This window comes from Pocillopora verrucosa, chromosome 10 (genome assembly GCF_036669915.1).
Source record: "Pocillopora verrucosa isolate sample1 chromosome 10, ASM3666991v2, whole genome shotgun sequence".
Taxonomy (NCBI): domain Eukaryota; kingdom Metazoa; phylum Cnidaria; class Anthozoa; order Scleractinia; family Pocilloporidae; genus Pocillopora; species Pocillopora verrucosa.
The window spans coordinates 5,542,818-5,561,748 of NC_089321.1; the positions used below are offsets into that span (position 1 = coordinate 5,542,818).

Genomic DNA, 18,931 nt, shown 5'->3' on the forward strand with positions numbered 1-18,931 from the left:
TGACAAATGTTAACTCAACTGTTTTATATCAGTTTTGGTGGTGAGGTTTCGAAGCGTAATTTTCCTAAAATTACAAAACCAGGCCCTTGTGCCATCGTCAACTTGAAGAGAGGGACAATTGTTTTTTTTCAAATGTTCGAAAGTTTATTCTTGGTTACCAATTATCAATTTGCGAAGGCTTGTTTGAAATACATGAATTTACGACGTACTCGCTTTGATGTTAAAGAATTCAAGTATTTTCGTATCTCTTGTATTGTAAAGTAAGACTAATCTATAGTTTTGATTATATTAAGAACCAGAATACCTATTAAATCTATTTTATCAACATAAAATCCTCTTGAGTTTTATGCCGTTCCTCTAATCAACTGCTAAGTGCCGCATGTTGACACAAACTACAGCGCGTGTTTATTTTGCGTGAAAAGTGCGTTGTTTGGTAGCTAAATGTTATAGAAATCAACGACTTTCAAAACTTCATGACTGCGCGGTATCGAAACAGTAAAATCTAGCCTCAAAGTTTAGTGATGTATCGATTTTGCTCAGTTTCAACAAGTAATCGTAGCAGTTTCTTTTCCCAACTGCTGCGGTCCTTATCACTGTGATAATCCACAAATGTCTGTTCCCTTAATGCTTTGGGCAACTTTTTTTTCCTTATCCCGTCAATTCTAACGACCAACAGGGAACCTTCATGAGCAATTTTACTTCGATACAGCGCCATTTCGAGTTCTCCCTTGCAGAACTTGCTGTCCAAGTAGTTCTTGGACATCACCGCCAGTACATTGCGGCTGGAGTAGACACTCTCCGCCATGTTGTCCGTTAGAGGCCTCCCCAGTTCAAAGTCCCTACTGTGGATGCAGTATTTAATTTGGTTCCCCTCCAGAAGGGGAATTATATTGTCCGCCACCCACTGACGGTCCTTGTTGCTGAATGTCACAAAAACGTCGTATTTGAACTGTCCGTCACAAGATTTTCCTGTAAAACAAATGTAGTCGGCAGTCTAATTCTTGGAAAGATTGTGGATCCGCGGTATATTGATGCCCTTCACTTATTTTTAGACATTTGAGTATTCAAACCCTCATTAAGAAACCATTGGTAACAAAACCCCACAAACTAGGTACACTGATGCCAACTAAGCGCTCACTATTTCTTTGGAAATACAGCTGTTGACGATAATTTATAATGCTTTTTAGTTGAGAGTCTTTAAACTCAGCCCAAGTAAATACAACGATCAATCGGAAGAAAAGAAGATATATTTAAAAGCCATAGAGATCTCAAAGTGAGAAATAAAGTCGTGATTGTTTATAGTTTCACGTCTGATTCATTGAGAGATTGGCGCGAGTTTTCTGGAACAGCAAGACCAATTTAATCACGGATTCCTTTCGACACTCAATTGAAAATTTCACAAGCGGCTATTGGCGTATCACTTTTACCCTCACTTCCCCTCAGTCTGCTCTTTCGAGCCTCCTTCTCTATTTCTCCTTTCCGCTCACCACACACTGTTACCTATCTTTCTGTTCATTCCAATCGCGCGCATTTCCCTTTCGGTCTCACTCGATCGTTCTGACTCTCCCTCTTACCTTGTTGTCCAATGTATACTGAGATCAAAGTCAGTCTTTTTTCGTATGCTGGTATTTCTTCATCCCTGCTCGCTAATTCCTCGCACCACGGAAGTTGCTGAGTTAAGACTCTTTCTCCACCCGTGTCTCTATCCTTCGTTGACTTTCTCTTCTTTTAGTAGAATTTTGTTCATTCTGCACTATACATCCGTTCTTTCTTTCTCACTTGGCTTTCTTTGTTTGTGCCTGTGTCGATTTCTAATCTTTTCTAACTCGTTCTTCTTTCGGTCCTAACTGTACTTTGACCTTTCGTCATTCATTACTCCTTTTCCTTGTTTGTTTCTCACGGTACATTTCCACACTCGTACCTCGCTCGTTACTCGTACCTCGCTCGTTACTCGTACTCTCAATTACTTCCTTTGCTATTCCCTCCTTTTTCCTTCATTCTTTAGTTCAAGCGCACTCTTTCCTCACTCTTTCCACGCTCTTTCCTCGCCAACGCGTTCCCCCTTCAGACTCACTAACTCTGGGGCCGGTACCTTACTCGAGCTTTGTGAAGCGGCTTACTGATAGCAGCTGAATGAAAACTAATACTCTTCCAAGGACACCTATTTCAGTAGTGCACATAATCCCCTTTCATGAAACCCCTCGGTAACTTGCTCAAACACAAACCTTACTTCTTATATTACTAAATACACTTTGCTCTTGAAGTGGTGCTTTAATGAACGCTGACATTTTACTTAAGTAACATAAACCTATGAAGTAAGCCATATTAACAAAGACAGGATCTCTATCAGACAAGTTACAAAGTACTACTTTCAGTACTAACTAAATTCATAAATTTCTAAATGCCCTTTCGTTGAAGGCGCACAGATAAGGCGTTACCTCAGTCACAATATTAGTGATTTATGATGTTAGTTTTCATCGGACATTTCCATTTCGGATCCTTTATTGGCCTGTGGTCAATAGGGATTAGTTTTCAGTTATGAACTATTGAGGATATAACGTCAAACCTTGCAGTTTCCACTCTTGCCTCTTCTTTATCATCTTGCGAAGAGGAACCAATGTAATCAAAGTCAAGAGAATTCCCCCAGCAACAACAGGGAAGAGGATGATCCACACGGGGGAAGAGCTGTCATCCGATGATGAAAACCCTACGAAATGCAAGCAGTACAACTTTGCATTCAATATTAAATCACAGCTCAAACTAATTAAGTTCAAAAAGAGGGGCATAGCGAAAGGCTTAGTTTGCCGGTCACTGTTTCAGGATTAAAGACGAGTTTATATGAGATATTATCTTATCATTATGAGAGCACTTTTCGATTGATTTTATTCCAATCAGAAGAAAGGAAAATACCTCAGAGCCAATCGAAACCCAAATTAAAAACAAGCAAATTGTCTAAAGCGCGGGAAAACGCGAGTGAGCAAGTTGTGATTGGTTTTAGTTTTGATTTGATTGGTTAACAGAGTGGCGCGAGTCTTCTGGAGTAAGATAGAGAGGGGGTAGCCTACGAAACCGCTCCACAGCAAAGGCATGTTAATATAGAACACCTCAATCGCAATGGCCCTCCATACTAGAGACCTAATCAACTATGCGCGACACTCTCAAAATTATGAGACTTTTACTGTACCAATTTCTTGTTTTGCTTCCACAAGGACAATCTCCTCCGTAGATATTCCAAGGGAAGTACTCAATGCACAAGTGTAATTACCAAAATCAGACTCAGACACATTACTAATGAGCAGGATCATCTCCTCCCTTTTCCGTTTGGTCTCCGAGCTGTCCGCAATCCCGAGCGTGTATGTTTTGTAGCGTGGATCTGATTGATTCAATTTGTCGCCTTGAAACATCCAAAACATTCCCACCTCAATGAAAGCTTGGTACATGGATGTGCATTTGAGTTGTACCTGGGTGTTGAGAGCCACATACATTGTTTCCCATTTGGTCGAAATGTTTTGAACGTTATCTGGAAAAGAGGGCATGAACTGTTATATTATACCAGTACCTATCTATCCTCCTAGGCACAGTTATTTAAAGGGTAGATAACGTTATCTAACAGATAAAGAACTATCCAGCGGATAAATGTTAACAAAACGTATCGTGTTATCCACCGGATAACGACTGATCCAGTGGATAGTGTTATAAAAGGCCTTCGAATAACCGCGGCCTAATTGCATCGCAGAGAAGCAAGTGCACAAGAAAATTGCCCACCCAGGCCTCGAAGTTGGAGCACCAACCATTACGTCCCGGCGTCTCTTTTGCGAAGAAAGCGGCAAGATGACCCATTCTTGCCCACTTGTGTTTGTCATCAAAATACAGGATTCGCTTTACCTTGCTCCATCGCGGAGTCAGCTGTATAATGTAAAGTATTACAAAGACAGACTTACCTTTTTCATCAATCGTCAAGGTCATGAAAGGACTTTTGGTTTCCACTAAACCAAACACTAGACATTCGTAGAGCCCTTCATCTCTTTCAGAAACATTTAGAATGTGAAGCACCATCGTAAAGTTGTAGTCGAAATGAAATGTGTCTTCTTTATAACGACTCCGTTCTCGTCCCGGTGTAAATTCCGTGCCGTTGAGTAGCCAATACCAATCAGCTAAATACGAGCGAACATACATGACGTCACACTTTAAAGTGACATTTGAGCCTTTGGAGGCGATCGTGTAGCGAGGATGAGCTATGATCTCAGGGTTTCGACCGACTCGCGGCGGTTCTGATTCTGAAAAAGAAAAAAAAAAGGATTTTTGGAGTGCAAAAGCCTTAATAGGTACTTCGAAATATGCTTGCAGTTCCTCTTTTGGACGGTGAAAATTCCTTGAAAATGGAAAGAGTATCAATAAGTAACAACTATTCACCAAAGTGGAGGTGGCTAGCTGCGCAGCTCGGTAAATATTCACCGCTATGACACCGATCGCAGATTCAGTGATTCAGTCAGTAAGTCCTCCAACACGTCACTCAGGACTCAATCAGCCATTCATTCAGTCCGTCCGTCCGTCCGTCAGCCGGTCAGTCGGTCTGTTGGTCTGTCGGTCGGTCCGTCCTTCGCTAGGTCGGTTGGACAGTCAGTCGATTGGTCGGTCGGTCTGTCAGCCGGCCAGTCAGTCGGTTAGGTAGGTTGGTTAGTCGGTCAGTCGGTTATTTGGTCGGTCAGTCAGTCAGTCAGTTGGTCAGTCGGTCAGTCAGTCAGACAGTGGGTCAAGCTGTCAGTCAGTCAGCCAGTCACTGAATTGGTCAATAATTCAAGCAAGAAATCGCTTCTACAGCTGGCTCTCCAATCGGTCACACTTACCTTCAATAACGACCGATACGGTTTCGCTTGCTTTACCAAATGCATTCATAGCCTCACACGTGTAATCCCCCTGGTGAAGACTTTTAGCTGATTTGATCCTTAACATCACTTGGTTTTTATTCGGATATTTCCATGTACTGAAATCGTCGCTCTCTGAAATTTCTTCTGTGTCCCGTTTCCATTTGATGGAGGGTGTGGGCCATCCTTCGGCTTGGCATATGATCCGTCTGTCATCCCCTTCTTCGATTTCCACTAGCTTTATCAACGGTAGTATTCTGGGGGCAGCTTGACACGTACGCGTATGACAGAAAAAAACAAAATTAGATTTAAAAGATAAATTTAAAGGATAAATTTATAGACAAATAACCTATAACCGGGTCAACATTTTGATATAGGGACAAGAAATAACCTACAATTGCTATATTCGCTCTGAGGAGGGGCTTGAAATGTTACCGTGAAAACGATGGCCATTTTACAGTTGATAAAACCAAATAATCTTGTATTACCCCTACCGACGCAGAATCACATTTTTGAGAAGCTTACCCCCTTGAATAATTTTTTTGATTTGGAAATGGGTGCCTGATGGATTAGATAGTAGAAACTGGGATAATAATCATTTAACCCTTATCCTTATGGTTAACCTCTTTAGAGAGAGTGTTTATTTGTTTCTTTCCTAAATATAAATTGAAAGGTTTTTTTTTTGTTTGTTTCTCAGAGTCAGTTCTTGGTCCATTTCCTTCGCGCCTAGACAAGCAGCTACTACTTTAATGTTGAAGTATTTTGAACATGTTGCATTTAGTTACAGTTTAAATGAAGCTGGAAGACACCCTTGTCATATTCGTCATTTTTCCTGACTTCACATTCATACTTCCCTGCATCCTCCTTGGTAATGTTTATCAAGGATATTTCTGCGCAACAGGAGGAGTTTGAATGCCCACTGCTGTTGAGAAGCTGGCCATCTTTGTACCAGTCGATTACGTCAACGGGGCCTTTTTGCCCTGTTAGGCAAGTCAAAGTAAGGTTATCTCCCGGATCAAAGCCTGTGTTCATCGGATGAACTTGTATCCTGGTTGAAATGCCATAAGTTCCAGAAAAACCTAAGAGTTAAACAACAATTGTTGTATTATAGATTTCTCTTTCCCAAAAATTATTCTACAACATGGAATTGTCTGTAAAGTTGAAGTATCCATGCACACAGGATTCATGGCAAACCGTGTACTGTGAAATCAGTGCTCTACGTTCTGTAATAGGAACGATTTCAGTTTGGCATCGGCAGAGGTTCAAGTTAGTGCTGAGTTTGTTACTTGAATGAACACTTGCATGAATTGGTACGTTGTACAATAAAATCCATGACTTATGACTTAATATGTTCATTCCGTAATATTTACAGAACAAACTGGATAAACTAAAACGTAGGAAAATAATGATCACTCATCTTATGTAGTGCCAACGGCACTATCGTTAAAGCTAGAAAGGAGCACTTTATTGGGAATCGCAAGTGGAAATATGGAGAAAAACATAACGCCCCCGACTGTTTGTAACTTGGGTTCCCCTTACGACTTTTGGGGGAAAAAGAAACTCATTAAAACAGCACAACTTGAACAAATTCAAATTTGTTCACAATTCAAATATGATGTAAAATGCTATTTTTTAAAGCGGAGTTGGATAAGGAGCGCATCAAAGAAATAAAAACTACATTAATAGCTTTTTAAAGGTTGTTCCCTAATTCGCTGACTGTTTGAATCGTAATTTAAGCGTCTGAACACTCAAAGATGATATCACTCCTCGACGGATTCTGGCATATTTTGAAATTATGCCCAGGCTGAGTGAATTTTGCAGAAATACTTGTTTATTCTACAAGTTCTATCAGAATATATATTATGCAATGTAATGTAACCAGCATTTCTCCGTAGCCCCATTGGCTTAGATGTTAAAAAAAACTTCTGGATATTTCCGTTGTGTCTGGTGACAATTATCATCACTTTTACGATTGTGGAAATTTTTTTTGTCTGTGTGGATTGTGGATAAAATCACACGTTCAGACATGTTTTCCATGATGAAAAAAAAAAAAATGAAAAGAAAAACCTTCGTGACTGGTTTGAGGTGGTCTTTCGTCTCGGTCGAAAGACACATTAGACACCTTTCAAGATTTTTAAGCAAACTCGTTGACCACAGCTCTCGAACTAGTCCCATTCGTGAATTCAAGATGTTTATTACCAACGTGGTCCTCTATCATAGAGCGATTCCCAACCGCACGCACGTTCACGAGTTACAATTTATGCAATATTTATATTTTTTCCCACTGCACATATATTATTTTTAGATACGCACAAATTCTGGTCAGATATCTGACAATTTTCTGCCGACTGAAAGCCGCTGTTTAAAAGGGAAAATTAAGCTCTAAGTTCTGCCAACAGAATTATTCAAGCAACCTATTAGCGGAAAGGCAAGAATATATTTTAAGTATTGACCTGGTTCAATGTTTATCCCTGGGGCAATTTTCCTTTATCTTGGTTATCAATAATTTTATTAGCTTTTTGTATTCAAGTGACTTTCAATTGCGAATGCGTCATGGGCTTTTCGTTTAAGGAAAATAAAAAAAAATTAACATACTTGTTTTTTATAGCGTATCATAAAAAGACAAAATTGGCACTTCAGAAGACATCAATGATTTTCCTTTTCTTGTTTTGGGTTTTTCTTCTTCAATAATAGCAAGTATACATTTTTTCAATCAATTGTGCTGTGTATACTTTATGCTTTTTAGGTAAACGAAAGATTTATCAACCAATTTGCATGTATTTTGAAAACTATTTGTAGAGGCCAATTATAGATTGTCGACAATTTCGAGTTCGGTGGTTATTGAACAGTTTTTAGAATCAAAAGATACTTGTTTGTTTATATACGTGACAATGCTATTGACATGAAATCCACGATAAAGGTATCTGCATTTTCTAGAATGAAGAGGTTGCAGGATCAAAATGTATTTGACTCAAGGGAAAAGAGTTGCTTAGTCTGCCTCATGCAAGCGAAAGAAAATGATTATTTCAAACGGAAGAGAAAATAGGAACTAAAATTTATATATCGGTGAAAACAGGAAGAAAACTGAAGATTTGTGCCTAATAATGTAAGCCATTTTCTTCGGTTTGTCTCCTCACTAGCTCAACAGTACTTTGGTGTACATAAATCCAATGTCTTCCTTTGAATCATAGATGACATCGCTTTAAAAATAGTTTGGTCTCCAGGGAGAAAAAAGTTCAATTCATATTTACGTGCAAAAAGAAGAATATAAAAATAGAAATGGAATAATTGTAAAAAGGCTGAAATTCAGGAAAGATACTCACTTGAAGACAAAAGGACCGCGCAGAGGATAGCAGTAGCCCCAAAATACATGATCGCTCTGTAGTTTGACTGAATGTAGCGATTTCAACTCCATACATTCAAGTTGAGGATTTCCGAATGGAGTCATGATTTTTATACTCCGGATTAAAACCACGCGATCTACATTAGAGGTTTAATATCGCCCATACAAGTGTCTTATTGAGACAAAACAATCCACAAATTTAAGGTAGAAACGGTGCAATAATTTCCACGCAAACGACGTTTGTTCTCATGCTGTTAAAATTGGCGGGTAAACTTTCGTCGGCAACACCTGCCCCAATGAGTAATTTATCTCCAGTCTCACCCTACATTGCGAAAAAGAAAAACACCCCTATGTTAATTGTGTCTGCAAGGATTTTAAAATACAAGAGAAATTAAAAATTGCATATATATCATAAACTGGCAAAATGGCATATAGTAAATTTCTATATGTTTTACTATTTTGATCTGAAATGAGAAGCCTGATGTTCTGGAACACTGCTAAGACTATTTACAGAAGAATATAAAAGATAATATTATCTGTCCTACGCAAACATGATAAAGATTTCTTGGTTTCCGAGAACTAGTATAAAGCGTTTTATCCACCACCTTAACAAATTAGTTCGAAATTAAAAAAGGCCAGAAAAGATTGCGCACTTTCCACGCAAACAAAAAAAAATAAAGAAAATAAACGGAAAAAAGTAAAGAAGAAGAAAGTATATCAAAATATAATGATAATAAAAAGGAAAACAGTTGTACCTTCCTGAGGCAATTCTGTATAAAATAAATGTACGCCACATTATTGAAGAAAGAACTTCCGTTTTTTTTTTCTATAAGCATGGGAGAAATTTCACTCTTAAACATCGCTTTGTCTACGTGACTAAAATTTTATAGCCTCCTTCGAAAGTTTTATCGATATCCGGGTCTTTGGCTGCGGTCATTTTTAATACGACCCCCGCAGAAATAGCACAATTGCCTTGAGAAAAAGTATTCCTAACGAGGGAACAATACCTTGAGCAAGTTTTTACCTTTTTGGCGACGCGTTGTCACTTTACGCTGTGGCGACGAAAATGCAGAAGACATTTGATATCTCGAAAGCTTTTCTCTTAGGTTGCTGAAAGCATATTCATGTTAGAACTGGTTGCAATTTCAGTGTGGAAAAATAGTGCAAATAGTTGACCGTGCGACGCTAACAAACTGCGCTTTGCAAATGACGCCAACATGAGACAATAGTGGAACAGATTTGGACTAAAAGGTCCAATGTATTGGCAAGCTGTTTGTAGCAACGGCAAAGTTTGTGTTTCATGAAAATAAAAGGTGAATTTGTCCTATGACGTTTGCCAGTTGAAATCCGATTCGAGATTTATTTTTTCTTCAGCCATATTCGTTCGATTCTGCGGGGCTTAACATCATTTTATTGTATGGTTACCCTTGCAAATTAAAACAATATTAGAGTTTCTCTTTCATTTAAAGGACAATTTAGAGAACATGAAAAACTAACTGAAGGTATGGATGAAGAAAATATCCACATTAATAGTATATATTTTGTGCAGTTTAACAAAATGGCTCGCCATATATTCTTATTTAAAACATTCACCCTCTCTTAAGTTGGTTTTGCTCTTGAATTAATCCCTTCGCTTTTTAAATGAATGATATTCTCCAAAGTCATTGATTATTATTTCTCCCACAACAAGTTTTAAATTTTCGAAATTGTACCGGTCATTTGATTGGATCAGATCGGTCACGCACTTCTTTCGTTTTCGTTTTATGATTTCTGGGAAGTCATTAACACAAATGGTCTGCTAGTCGAGCGGTTTCGGCTGAGGGCGATGTTTCCGGTATTTCAATTGTATGGTTTACGCTTAAAGGACGCCTTTTCACTCAAAAGAATAGACAAATTGGAGAAGGCGCCATTAACTCAGGAACACTACAAGCCGCTAAGAGTTTGTTAATAACTTGTATACCCTGTTTTTGTTAAACCTCCACGCAACAGATGCGTGGCTGATAGGGAAACATGGTTTTGTGTTCCAATTTTCCTTAACCCGAGTTGAACGGATTTGAAGAACTGGTAGAGCAGCGGGAGGAGGTTAAAGTAACACCCACTTCAAGAAATTACTCGACTGATTTCGAGGAACTCGACCATAAAAAATGTCGTGATCTTGTGAAAGAAGGAGGACAGGCCAGAAATTACGTTACAAATATTGACAAATATAGACTCTTTTGGCCCTTCATGGTTTGAGATTTAGAGAAAGCAATTTTTTTCGAGCACGTATCCTCGATTATCTTTAACATTTCTGTAATAAATTGGTTGACATAGGGGAAAAAAAGGATTTCATTTTTCATCTTAAAACCCGCCTTCTCAACCAACAAAGGCCAAAATTTTATAAATAAAAGTTAAGAAAAAAATTCCTAATCTTCTTTTCTTTTTTCTCTGTTCCTTTTATTTGAAATCCATTGTTAGATGATAATTCACTTTAGTGGGTTTTTCGGGGAGATTTAAAATTCTTGCACTTTAAAATGTGTCTAATTTGCTTTTTTACTTTAAGTGAACACGCGACCTAAACTAAGAGAAAGTGGGATGGAAAAACACATCATATTAATATCAAAGTTGCCGACAGACAGTGCTAGTAAGATTTGTACACAATCACTCTTTTTTTCTCTGGGAAAGAATTCTGAGACCTCCACTTATGATAAAACGAGAAGACGCGATGAAACTTGCTGCCCACGCACATTAGATATTTGTAACATGAGCTTAGAAGAACCGCATCTCCAAGGGAGTTTCATTTTGCGATCAAAAGGAATCAACTTGGACAAATGCCAGCGATGACAATCAAACTTTTCCCAGAGATTCTATCGATGCTTATGTACACACACACACACACACACACACGCACGCACACACACACACACACACGCAAGCCAATCAAGAAAAGCAATCTTGTCTCGAGGTCCAACCCTCTTATAGTCACCCTCCAAAAGCAAATTCTTTGATTCGAGAGTCCATCTTCTATTTTATTATGCTCGAATTCGTAGCTTCGTATTCTCGACCTAGTGACCCTGCTTAAGGGACCAACCCACACTGATTGATACTTTACCATCTAAACAACTCACAAATGACACAGAGGCTTTTCAATTTTTGTGGCTACTGCCTCTCAGGGGAGGCAAAACCGCATATGTCATCGAACTGAGCGATGGTAAGTAACAATATAATGCCGAACTTCACCCGATTTTGACTCGATGTCACGTATTGTTTATTTCTGAGTATCTTCGTTGATCGACATTTGCACTAGAGATTATTGGGGGCAGCATACACTAAAGAGAGAAGGAAGCCCCCGAAACAACTTAGTTTGTGCCTTAAAAAATGGGAGACGCAATTTTTTTCAGTTCCTGTCGTGACTCTACAGAAGACGATAAACATCTCACAAACATGGCGTGTGATTCAAAACAAAACTTTTCCTTGTAAAAATATCAGGATAAGTGTGATCGGAGCGTCGTGAAAATTTAGAGGAAAAAGTTTTTCTTTTAAAAAGAGAGCATATCACCGTTAAATCAGCGAATAATGCTCAGTAAAACCGAAGATATAACTTTTGTAACTACTGCCCCCTAGATAATAGGAGGCGAATCCACTATATTACGGGGATGGGTGAGTAAGTGAGTGATGGTACATAACAATAGAATTCAGAACTTGACCCAAATTTGACCCGATTTTTCTCGGTGCTAATTGTTGTTTTACTCGAAGCATCCTATAATTAAGCTCGACATTCGTGATTTTTGGCCTATAGCCACTAGCGCACTATTTTCAGTTCTCGCCGCGACACTACAAAAGACGATAAACATTTTAAAATAATTAAAAAAAGAGAGAGAACTTTCCTTGCAGAAATATCTAAATAGACCGATTGCGTCATGCGTGAACACCTTCGCATATGATTTGTCCGCTTATCGAGCTAATGTATTATCGCCAATAACATGTAACTCAGATTTTACAGGGCCCAACTCAGCCCACTTTGTGGATTCAAGAAAGCGAGATCATGATGTCCTTCTACGTAGAATCGTTGTTTACCAACGTTCCGATCGACGTAGCTTTAGAAGCAGCTCGGCAGAAACTGGAAAACGATCCTAGCCAAGCCAACCGCACGTCACTAACACCTAGTCAGATCTTGAGACCTCCTAATCTTCGTTTTCAGATCTACGTACTTCCGTTATTACGATTATTGATTTTAGGCACAAATATCCGTTTTTGAATTTAGATAATCCATGTCCGATTATTAATTTTGGACACTAGCGTCTGATGTTTGATTTTTGAACAATAGTGGCCAATTTTGAATTCTGGACTCTAGTGGACGATTATGGACTTGGGCACTTGTGGTCAATTATAGATTTTGGGCACTAGTGACCGATTATGCATTTCGGATACCTTGTGACCGATTTTCATTTTTGGCTCTAATGGCCGATTCTGGATTTTGGGCACAACTGGCCGATTTTGGATTTCGGACACTAGTGCCCGATTTGGGATTTTGGACTCTTGAACCCGATTTTGGATTTTAGACATTTTTGGGCGATTTTGGATATTGGACACTAGCGGCCGATTCTGGATTTTGGACACAACTAGCTGATTTTAGATTACGAACACTAGTGAAAGATTTTGGATTTTAGACCCTAATGGCCGATTTGGGATTTCGGACCCTAGTGGCCGGTTTGGATTTTGGACACTAATGGCCAATTTCATTTCTGGACTCTAGGTGCCGCTTATAGAGTTTGGACCCTAGTGGCCGAATTGGGATTATGGACCCTTGTGGCTGATTTTGGATTTTAAACACTAGTGGCAGATTTTGTATTCTGGACCCTTGTGGCCGATTTGGGATTTTGGACCCTTATGGCCGGTCTTGGATTTTGGATACTAATGGCCAATTTTCATTTCTGGACTCTAGTGGCCGATTATAGAGTTTGGACCATAGTGGCCGATTTTGGATTTTGAACACTAGCGGCCGGTATCGGATTTTGGACCCTTGTGGCTGATTTTGGATTTTGAACATTAATGGTCGATTTTTAATTTTGGACCCTAGTGGCCGATTTTGGGTTTTAAGCACTAGTGACAGATAACCCTAGTGGCCGATTCTGGATTTTGGCCACTAGTTGCGGATTTGGGACTTTGGACACTAGCGGTCGATATCGGATTTTGGACCCTAGTGGCTGATTTTGGAATTTGGACAGTAATAGCCTAGTGGCCGATTTTGGGTTTTAAACACTAGTGACAGATTTAGGATTCTGGATTTTGGACACTAGTGGCCTATTATAGGGTTTGGACCCTATTGGCCGATGTGGGATTTTGGCACGACGAGCTTTGCGTCGGAAAAAAGTTTATGCAAATTAGCTGGCTGCACACTGAATGTGCAGTCAGCTAATTTGCATAAGTATTCAAGCCAAGGTTCGACGCCTATTGGTGGCATGAGGTGTTCGCTAAACATTCCAGGACATCCGATAATCGCTTCAAAAAATGTAATTATGCTCCCCTCGAATGGAATGGAGAAAACCGCAACTTCCGATGATTACATTTCTAATCATTTTCAAGATACAACTCTACTTTGTTCACTCATTTCCAGAAACAAGAGTCCAGGGAAATGTCTCATACAAACTTAACGGGTCTAATTCGAAAAAACTTAAAGGGAAGTACGCTAAGCTTATTTTCTCTGTAGAGACAATACATGTCTTAAAGAAGACAACAGTAAATCGTTAACACAAGGTTCACGAATATTCCTGACCAAATGTTACAGAAACATACAACAGGAACAATTTAAAACACGTAAAGAGAAGAAACTCAAAAAAAGCCTAAAAAGCGGCACCGGTAAAGCTGATTTCACCTCCATGATCGAAGACCTAGGCCTCTGTAAGGTTTACTCCGACAAACCCCTCTTTATACAGGTCATGATTTTTAACTTTTAAAGTCCAGAAACTGTGTTGATTAGATAATCCAGAAAATACACATCGCTTTCAACTGATGATCTCCTCGTTCGGTCAACAAGCTTCGGTGCAATGCAGTTATTCCTATAATGACCTTTTATGTGCGAAGGTTTCAGTTTGGAACGGTGTTTTCAGCTTTTCCGAAGACATCAGTCTTGTCAAAATCGACTGTAACAGGGGAGAAGCTGGTCTAAAACATCGTTATTGCATTTTAGGTCATCGGGAACAAATTCACACGTATGAATATCGTCTTACACGAATGCCGAGTTAGGAGGGATAAGAAAAGGTTAGAAATAACCCTCAGGTATACGCTACCCAAGAGGGTATAGAGGAGATTAGAAATAACCCTCAGGTATACACTACCCAAGAGGGTATAGAAGAGATTAAAAATAACCCTCAGGTATACACTACCTAAGAGGGTATAGAAGAGATTAAAAATAAGCCTCAGGTAAACACTACCCAAGAGGGTATAGAAGAGATTAAAAAAATAACCCTCAAGAGGGTATGCTGAGGAGAGGTTAAGAATAAGCTTCAGGTATATGATACCCAAGAGGGTATAGAAGAGATTAAAAATAACCCTCAGGTAAACACTACCTAAGAGGGTATAGAAGAGATTAAAAATAAGCCTCAGGTAAACACTACCCAAGAGGGTATAGAAGAGATTAAAAATAACCCTCAAGTATACACTACCCAAGAGGGTATAGAAGAGATTAAAAATAACCCTCAGGTATACACTACCCAAGAGGGTATAGGACAGATTAAGAATAACCCTCAGGTATACACTACCCAAGAGCGTATGCAAGAGATTAAAAATAACCCTCAGGTAAACACTACCTAAGAGGGTATAGGACAGATTAGGAATAACCCTCAGGTATACACTACCCAAGAGGGTACAGAAGAGATTAAAAATAACCCTCGGGTATACACTACCCAAGAGGGTATGCAAGAGATTAAAAATAACCCTCAGGTATACACTACCCAAGAGGGTATAGGACAGATTAAGAATAACCCTCAGGTATACACTACCCAAGAGGGTATAGGACAGATTAAGAATAACCCTCAGGTATACACTACCCAAGAGGGTACAGAAGAGATTAAAAATAACCCTCAGGTATACACTACCCAAGAGGGTATGCAAGAGATTAAAAATAACCCTCAGGTATACACCACCCAAGAGGGTATAGGACAGATTAAGAATAACCCTCAGGTATACACTACCCAAGAGGATACAGAAGAGATTAAAAATAACCCTCAGGTATACACTACCCAAGAGGGTAGGCAAGAGATTAAAAATAACCCTCAGGTATACACTACCCAAGAGGATATAGAAGAGATTAAAAATAACCCTCAGGTATACACTACTCAAGAGGATATGCAAGAGATTAAAAATAAACCTCAGGTATACACTACCCAAGAAGGTATAGAAGTGATTAAAAAAAAAACTCTCAGGTATACACTACCCAAGAGGGTACAGAAGAGATTAAAAATAACCTTCAGGTATACACTACCCAAGAGGGTATGCAAGAGATTAAAAATAACCCTCAGGTATACACTACCCAAGAGGGTACAGAAGAGATTAAAAATAACCCTCAGGTATACACTACCCAAGAGGGTATGCAAGAGATTAAAAATAACCCTCAGGTATACACTACCCAAGAGTGTACAGAAGAGATTAAAAATAAACCCCAGATATACACTACCCAAGAGGGTATAGAAGAGATTAAAAATAACCCTCAGGTATACACTACCCAAGAGGGTATGCAAGAGATTAAACATAACCCTCAGGTATACACTACCCAAGAGGGTATAGAAGATATCAAAAATTAATCCTCAGGTATACACTACCGAAGAGAGTGTGCAAGAGATTAAAGTAACCCTCAGGTATACACTACCCAAGAGGGTATGGAAGAGATTTAAGGTAATCCTCAAGTAAACACTGCCCAAGAGGGCACGAAAAATTGAATTCACACTAATTTATATCAGGAGACCGCTCCTTGTCTAGACTCTTTCTTTTGACTGAAAGTTGAGGTATCCACCATTAACCTATATAATTATTATCCTTTACTAGTTCCCGAATGTCTTTGTCAAGCTCGGCTATTCTTGACTGACATCATTGCAATTTCCCATGATATTTCGATTGGAGGCATTTCCCGCCTAAAGTGTACGGTCGAGGGCGATTTGATTTACCTCATCAACAACAAGATTATGTTTTGAGACCTCGCGAATCCATCTGCTGGATCTCTCCCTGTCTAATAAGTCCGGCACAGAGACCAATTGAGGATATAACATGCATGTTGTTTGGTTACCTGGCGTTGAACAAACAGCTTTTGTTGGCGCGCTTGAGACCTGCTGGCGGGACAGAACGTATTGTAGTCATCGCGGAATCAACGAAACAATTCGTTCTTTGTAAAAGCTTTCGACCTGATTACACGTTAACTTTTTGTTAGCACATACCAGTACTTTTTGGGGTCGAGATTGGATCCCGTAACTATAAAAAGCTCTGCCGATCGAACGAAGACTTCAGCCTCCATAATAAGAGCGCGCCAAGTGATTTCAATGCCAGATTTCTTGTGTTTTCGTAATTGAAATTCGAGCATAGATGCAGTATTTATTATTAGGTGAAACTTTAACTTATAATCGACAGGTTTAAGTAACCGCATAGACACCTACCGACCGCAAACGTTGATGTAATTCTCTACACCGATGACAGAAATATAGCGCCTCAGTAGAATGCATGCTGCGAATTTTTTTCGGGCCAAAGCTCCTCATGACTAGCGGCCGATATCGGATTTTTGACCCTAGTGGCCGATTTTGGATTTAAAATATTAGTGGTAGATTTGGATTTTGGATTTTGGACCCTCGTGGCCAGTTTTGGATTTTAGACCCCAGTGGCCGATTCTGGATTTTGGACCCTTGTGGCCGATTTTGGATTTTAGACCCTAATGGCCAATTTTGGATTTTAGACCCTAGTGGCCGATTTTGGATTTTGGACCCTAGTGGCCAATTTTGGATTTTAGACCATAGTGGCTGATACTGAATTTTGGACCTTAGTGGCCGGTTTTGGATTTTAGACCCTGGTGGCCGATTTTGGATTTTGGATTTTGGACCCTAGTGGCTGATTTTGGATTTTGAACAGTAATGGCCGATTCTAAATTTTGGACACTAGTGACCGATTATGGATTTTCGACACTAGTGGCCCATATCTGATTTTGGACTCTACTGGCCGATTTTCGATTTTGAATCCTAGTGGCCGATTCTAAATTTTGGACACTAATGGCCGATTACAGAGTTTGGACCCTGGTGGCCAATTGGGGATTTTGGGCCCTAGTGGCCGAATTTGGATTTCGGACACTAGTGGCCAATTTGGGATTTTGGACTCTTGTGGCCGATTTTGGATTTTTGATAGTAGTGGCCGATATCGGATTCTGTACCCTAGTGGCCGATTCTAAAGTTTGAACGCTAGTGGCTTATTTGGGATTTTGAACACTTGTGGCCGATTTGGGATTCTGTACCCTAGGGGCCGATTCCGGATTTTTCACCCTCGTAGCCGAATCTGGATTTTTCACCCTAGTGGCCGCCTTTGGACTTTGGGCACCAGTGGCCGATTTTCATTTCTGGACTCTAGTGGCCAATAATAGACTTTGGAAACTAGTGACCGATTCTGGATTTTGGACATTACTGGTCGATTTTGGATTTCGGACACCAGTGGCCGTTTTTGGATTTTAGACACAAGTGGCCGATTTTTGGTTTTGGACCCTAGTGGCTGATTTTTATTTCTGGACACTAGTGGCCAATTATAGAGTTTGGACACTACTGGCCGATTTTGGATTTCGGACACTAGTGGTCTATTTTGGAAATTGGACCCTAGTTGCTGTATTTTATTTCTGGACACTAATTGCTTATTTTGGATTTTTGATTGTTGTGGCCAATTTTGGATTTTGGACACAACTGGTCGATTTTGGATCTTGGACACTAATGGCCGTTTTTTGTCTTTTAGACACTAGTGGCCGAGTTTTGGCTTTGGGCCCTAGTGGCTGATTTTTTATTTAGGACACTAATGTTCGGGTTGTTTTTGACACCAGTGTTCGATTTTTTATTTTGGACACCAATATCAATCAGTTTCCAGGTCAAAAATAGTGAAAATATTTTCTTACTAAACTAAGAAATATTTTACAATTTACTCAACATCCACAAAAGTCTTCAGTGTTGACCTAAACAGAGTCAGTGAACCAACGTGTACATCTTCACTGGGTCGACTATTTTATGCATTTATTATCCCGACAAAGAAAGAATTTCTATAGCAGTTTAGGTTGGTTACTTTTATATAAAGTTTATGGCTGTGGTTTGCTCTAATCCGAGTATTCTTTGTACGCTCGAAAGAGATAGGGAAGTAAAATGTTGTATTGTCCGGGCAAAGGACATGAATTGTTGTCCGCATTGGGAGTTAACTTGGAATGCCACGCTTTGCCCGGACAATACAACATTCTTTTTAACAAACATTCTTAGTTATCAACATTTTTAATTTTTACTTTGTACTTCACACCTAGTATTTTTTACCTTTTTATCATTTTACCCGTTGAAGGCTGTAGCGCAAACAGCCGAAAGCTCGTATTTCTAAAAGTTTTAGCCAGAGATCGTTTTTTAAATTTCATAAGATGTTTTATCCTGGCTGCGGCCCCTCTATCTTTTCACATATATTTATTTACGTCACTTTAAATTGATGTTAAGAGTCTCCGGTGTTCTCGACTAGTTGAAAAAAGATTGGCATT

General features: G+C 39.4%; 1 protein-coding gene across 1 annotated transcript; it reads right to left on the reverse strand.

Annotated features, from left to right (window-relative positions):
• Positions 1–321: 321 nt before the first annotated feature.
• LOC131773373 (roundabout homolog 1) lies at positions 322–16,686 on the reverse strand. Its single transcript, XM_059089355.2, has 8 exons — positions 16,469–16,686; positions 8,189–8,530; positions 5,651–5,944; positions 4,848–5,132; positions 3,942–4,277; positions 3,185–3,520; positions 2,567–2,707; positions 322–969 (listed from the first exon to the last, which is right to left on the reverse strand). Exons 2-8 carry the CDS (start codon positions 8,235–8,237, stop codon positions 509–511), a joined length of 1,902 nt encoding a protein of 633 aa, XP_058945338.2. The 5' UTR covers positions 8,238–8,530; positions 16,469–16,686; the 3' UTR covers positions 322–508.
• Between the last annotated feature and the right edge of the window lie 2,245 nt (positions 16,687–18,931).

Bases quoted from the DNA above. Each gene is read 5' to 3' on its own strand.
- LOC131773373 (XM_059089355.2), bottom strand. From the start codon at position 8,237: ATGTATTTTGGGGCTACTGCTATCCTCTGCGCGGTCCTTTTGTCTTCA. The intron at 5,133-5,650 runs GTAACTAAATGC...GTACGTGTCAAG, and splicing joins CTTCCAGCTTCATTTAAACT to CTGCCCCCAGAATACTACCG. The intron at 970-2,566 runs GTTTGACGTTAT...TTTGTTTTACAG, and splicing joins GCAAGAGTGGAAACTGCAAG to GAAAATCTTGTGACGGACAG.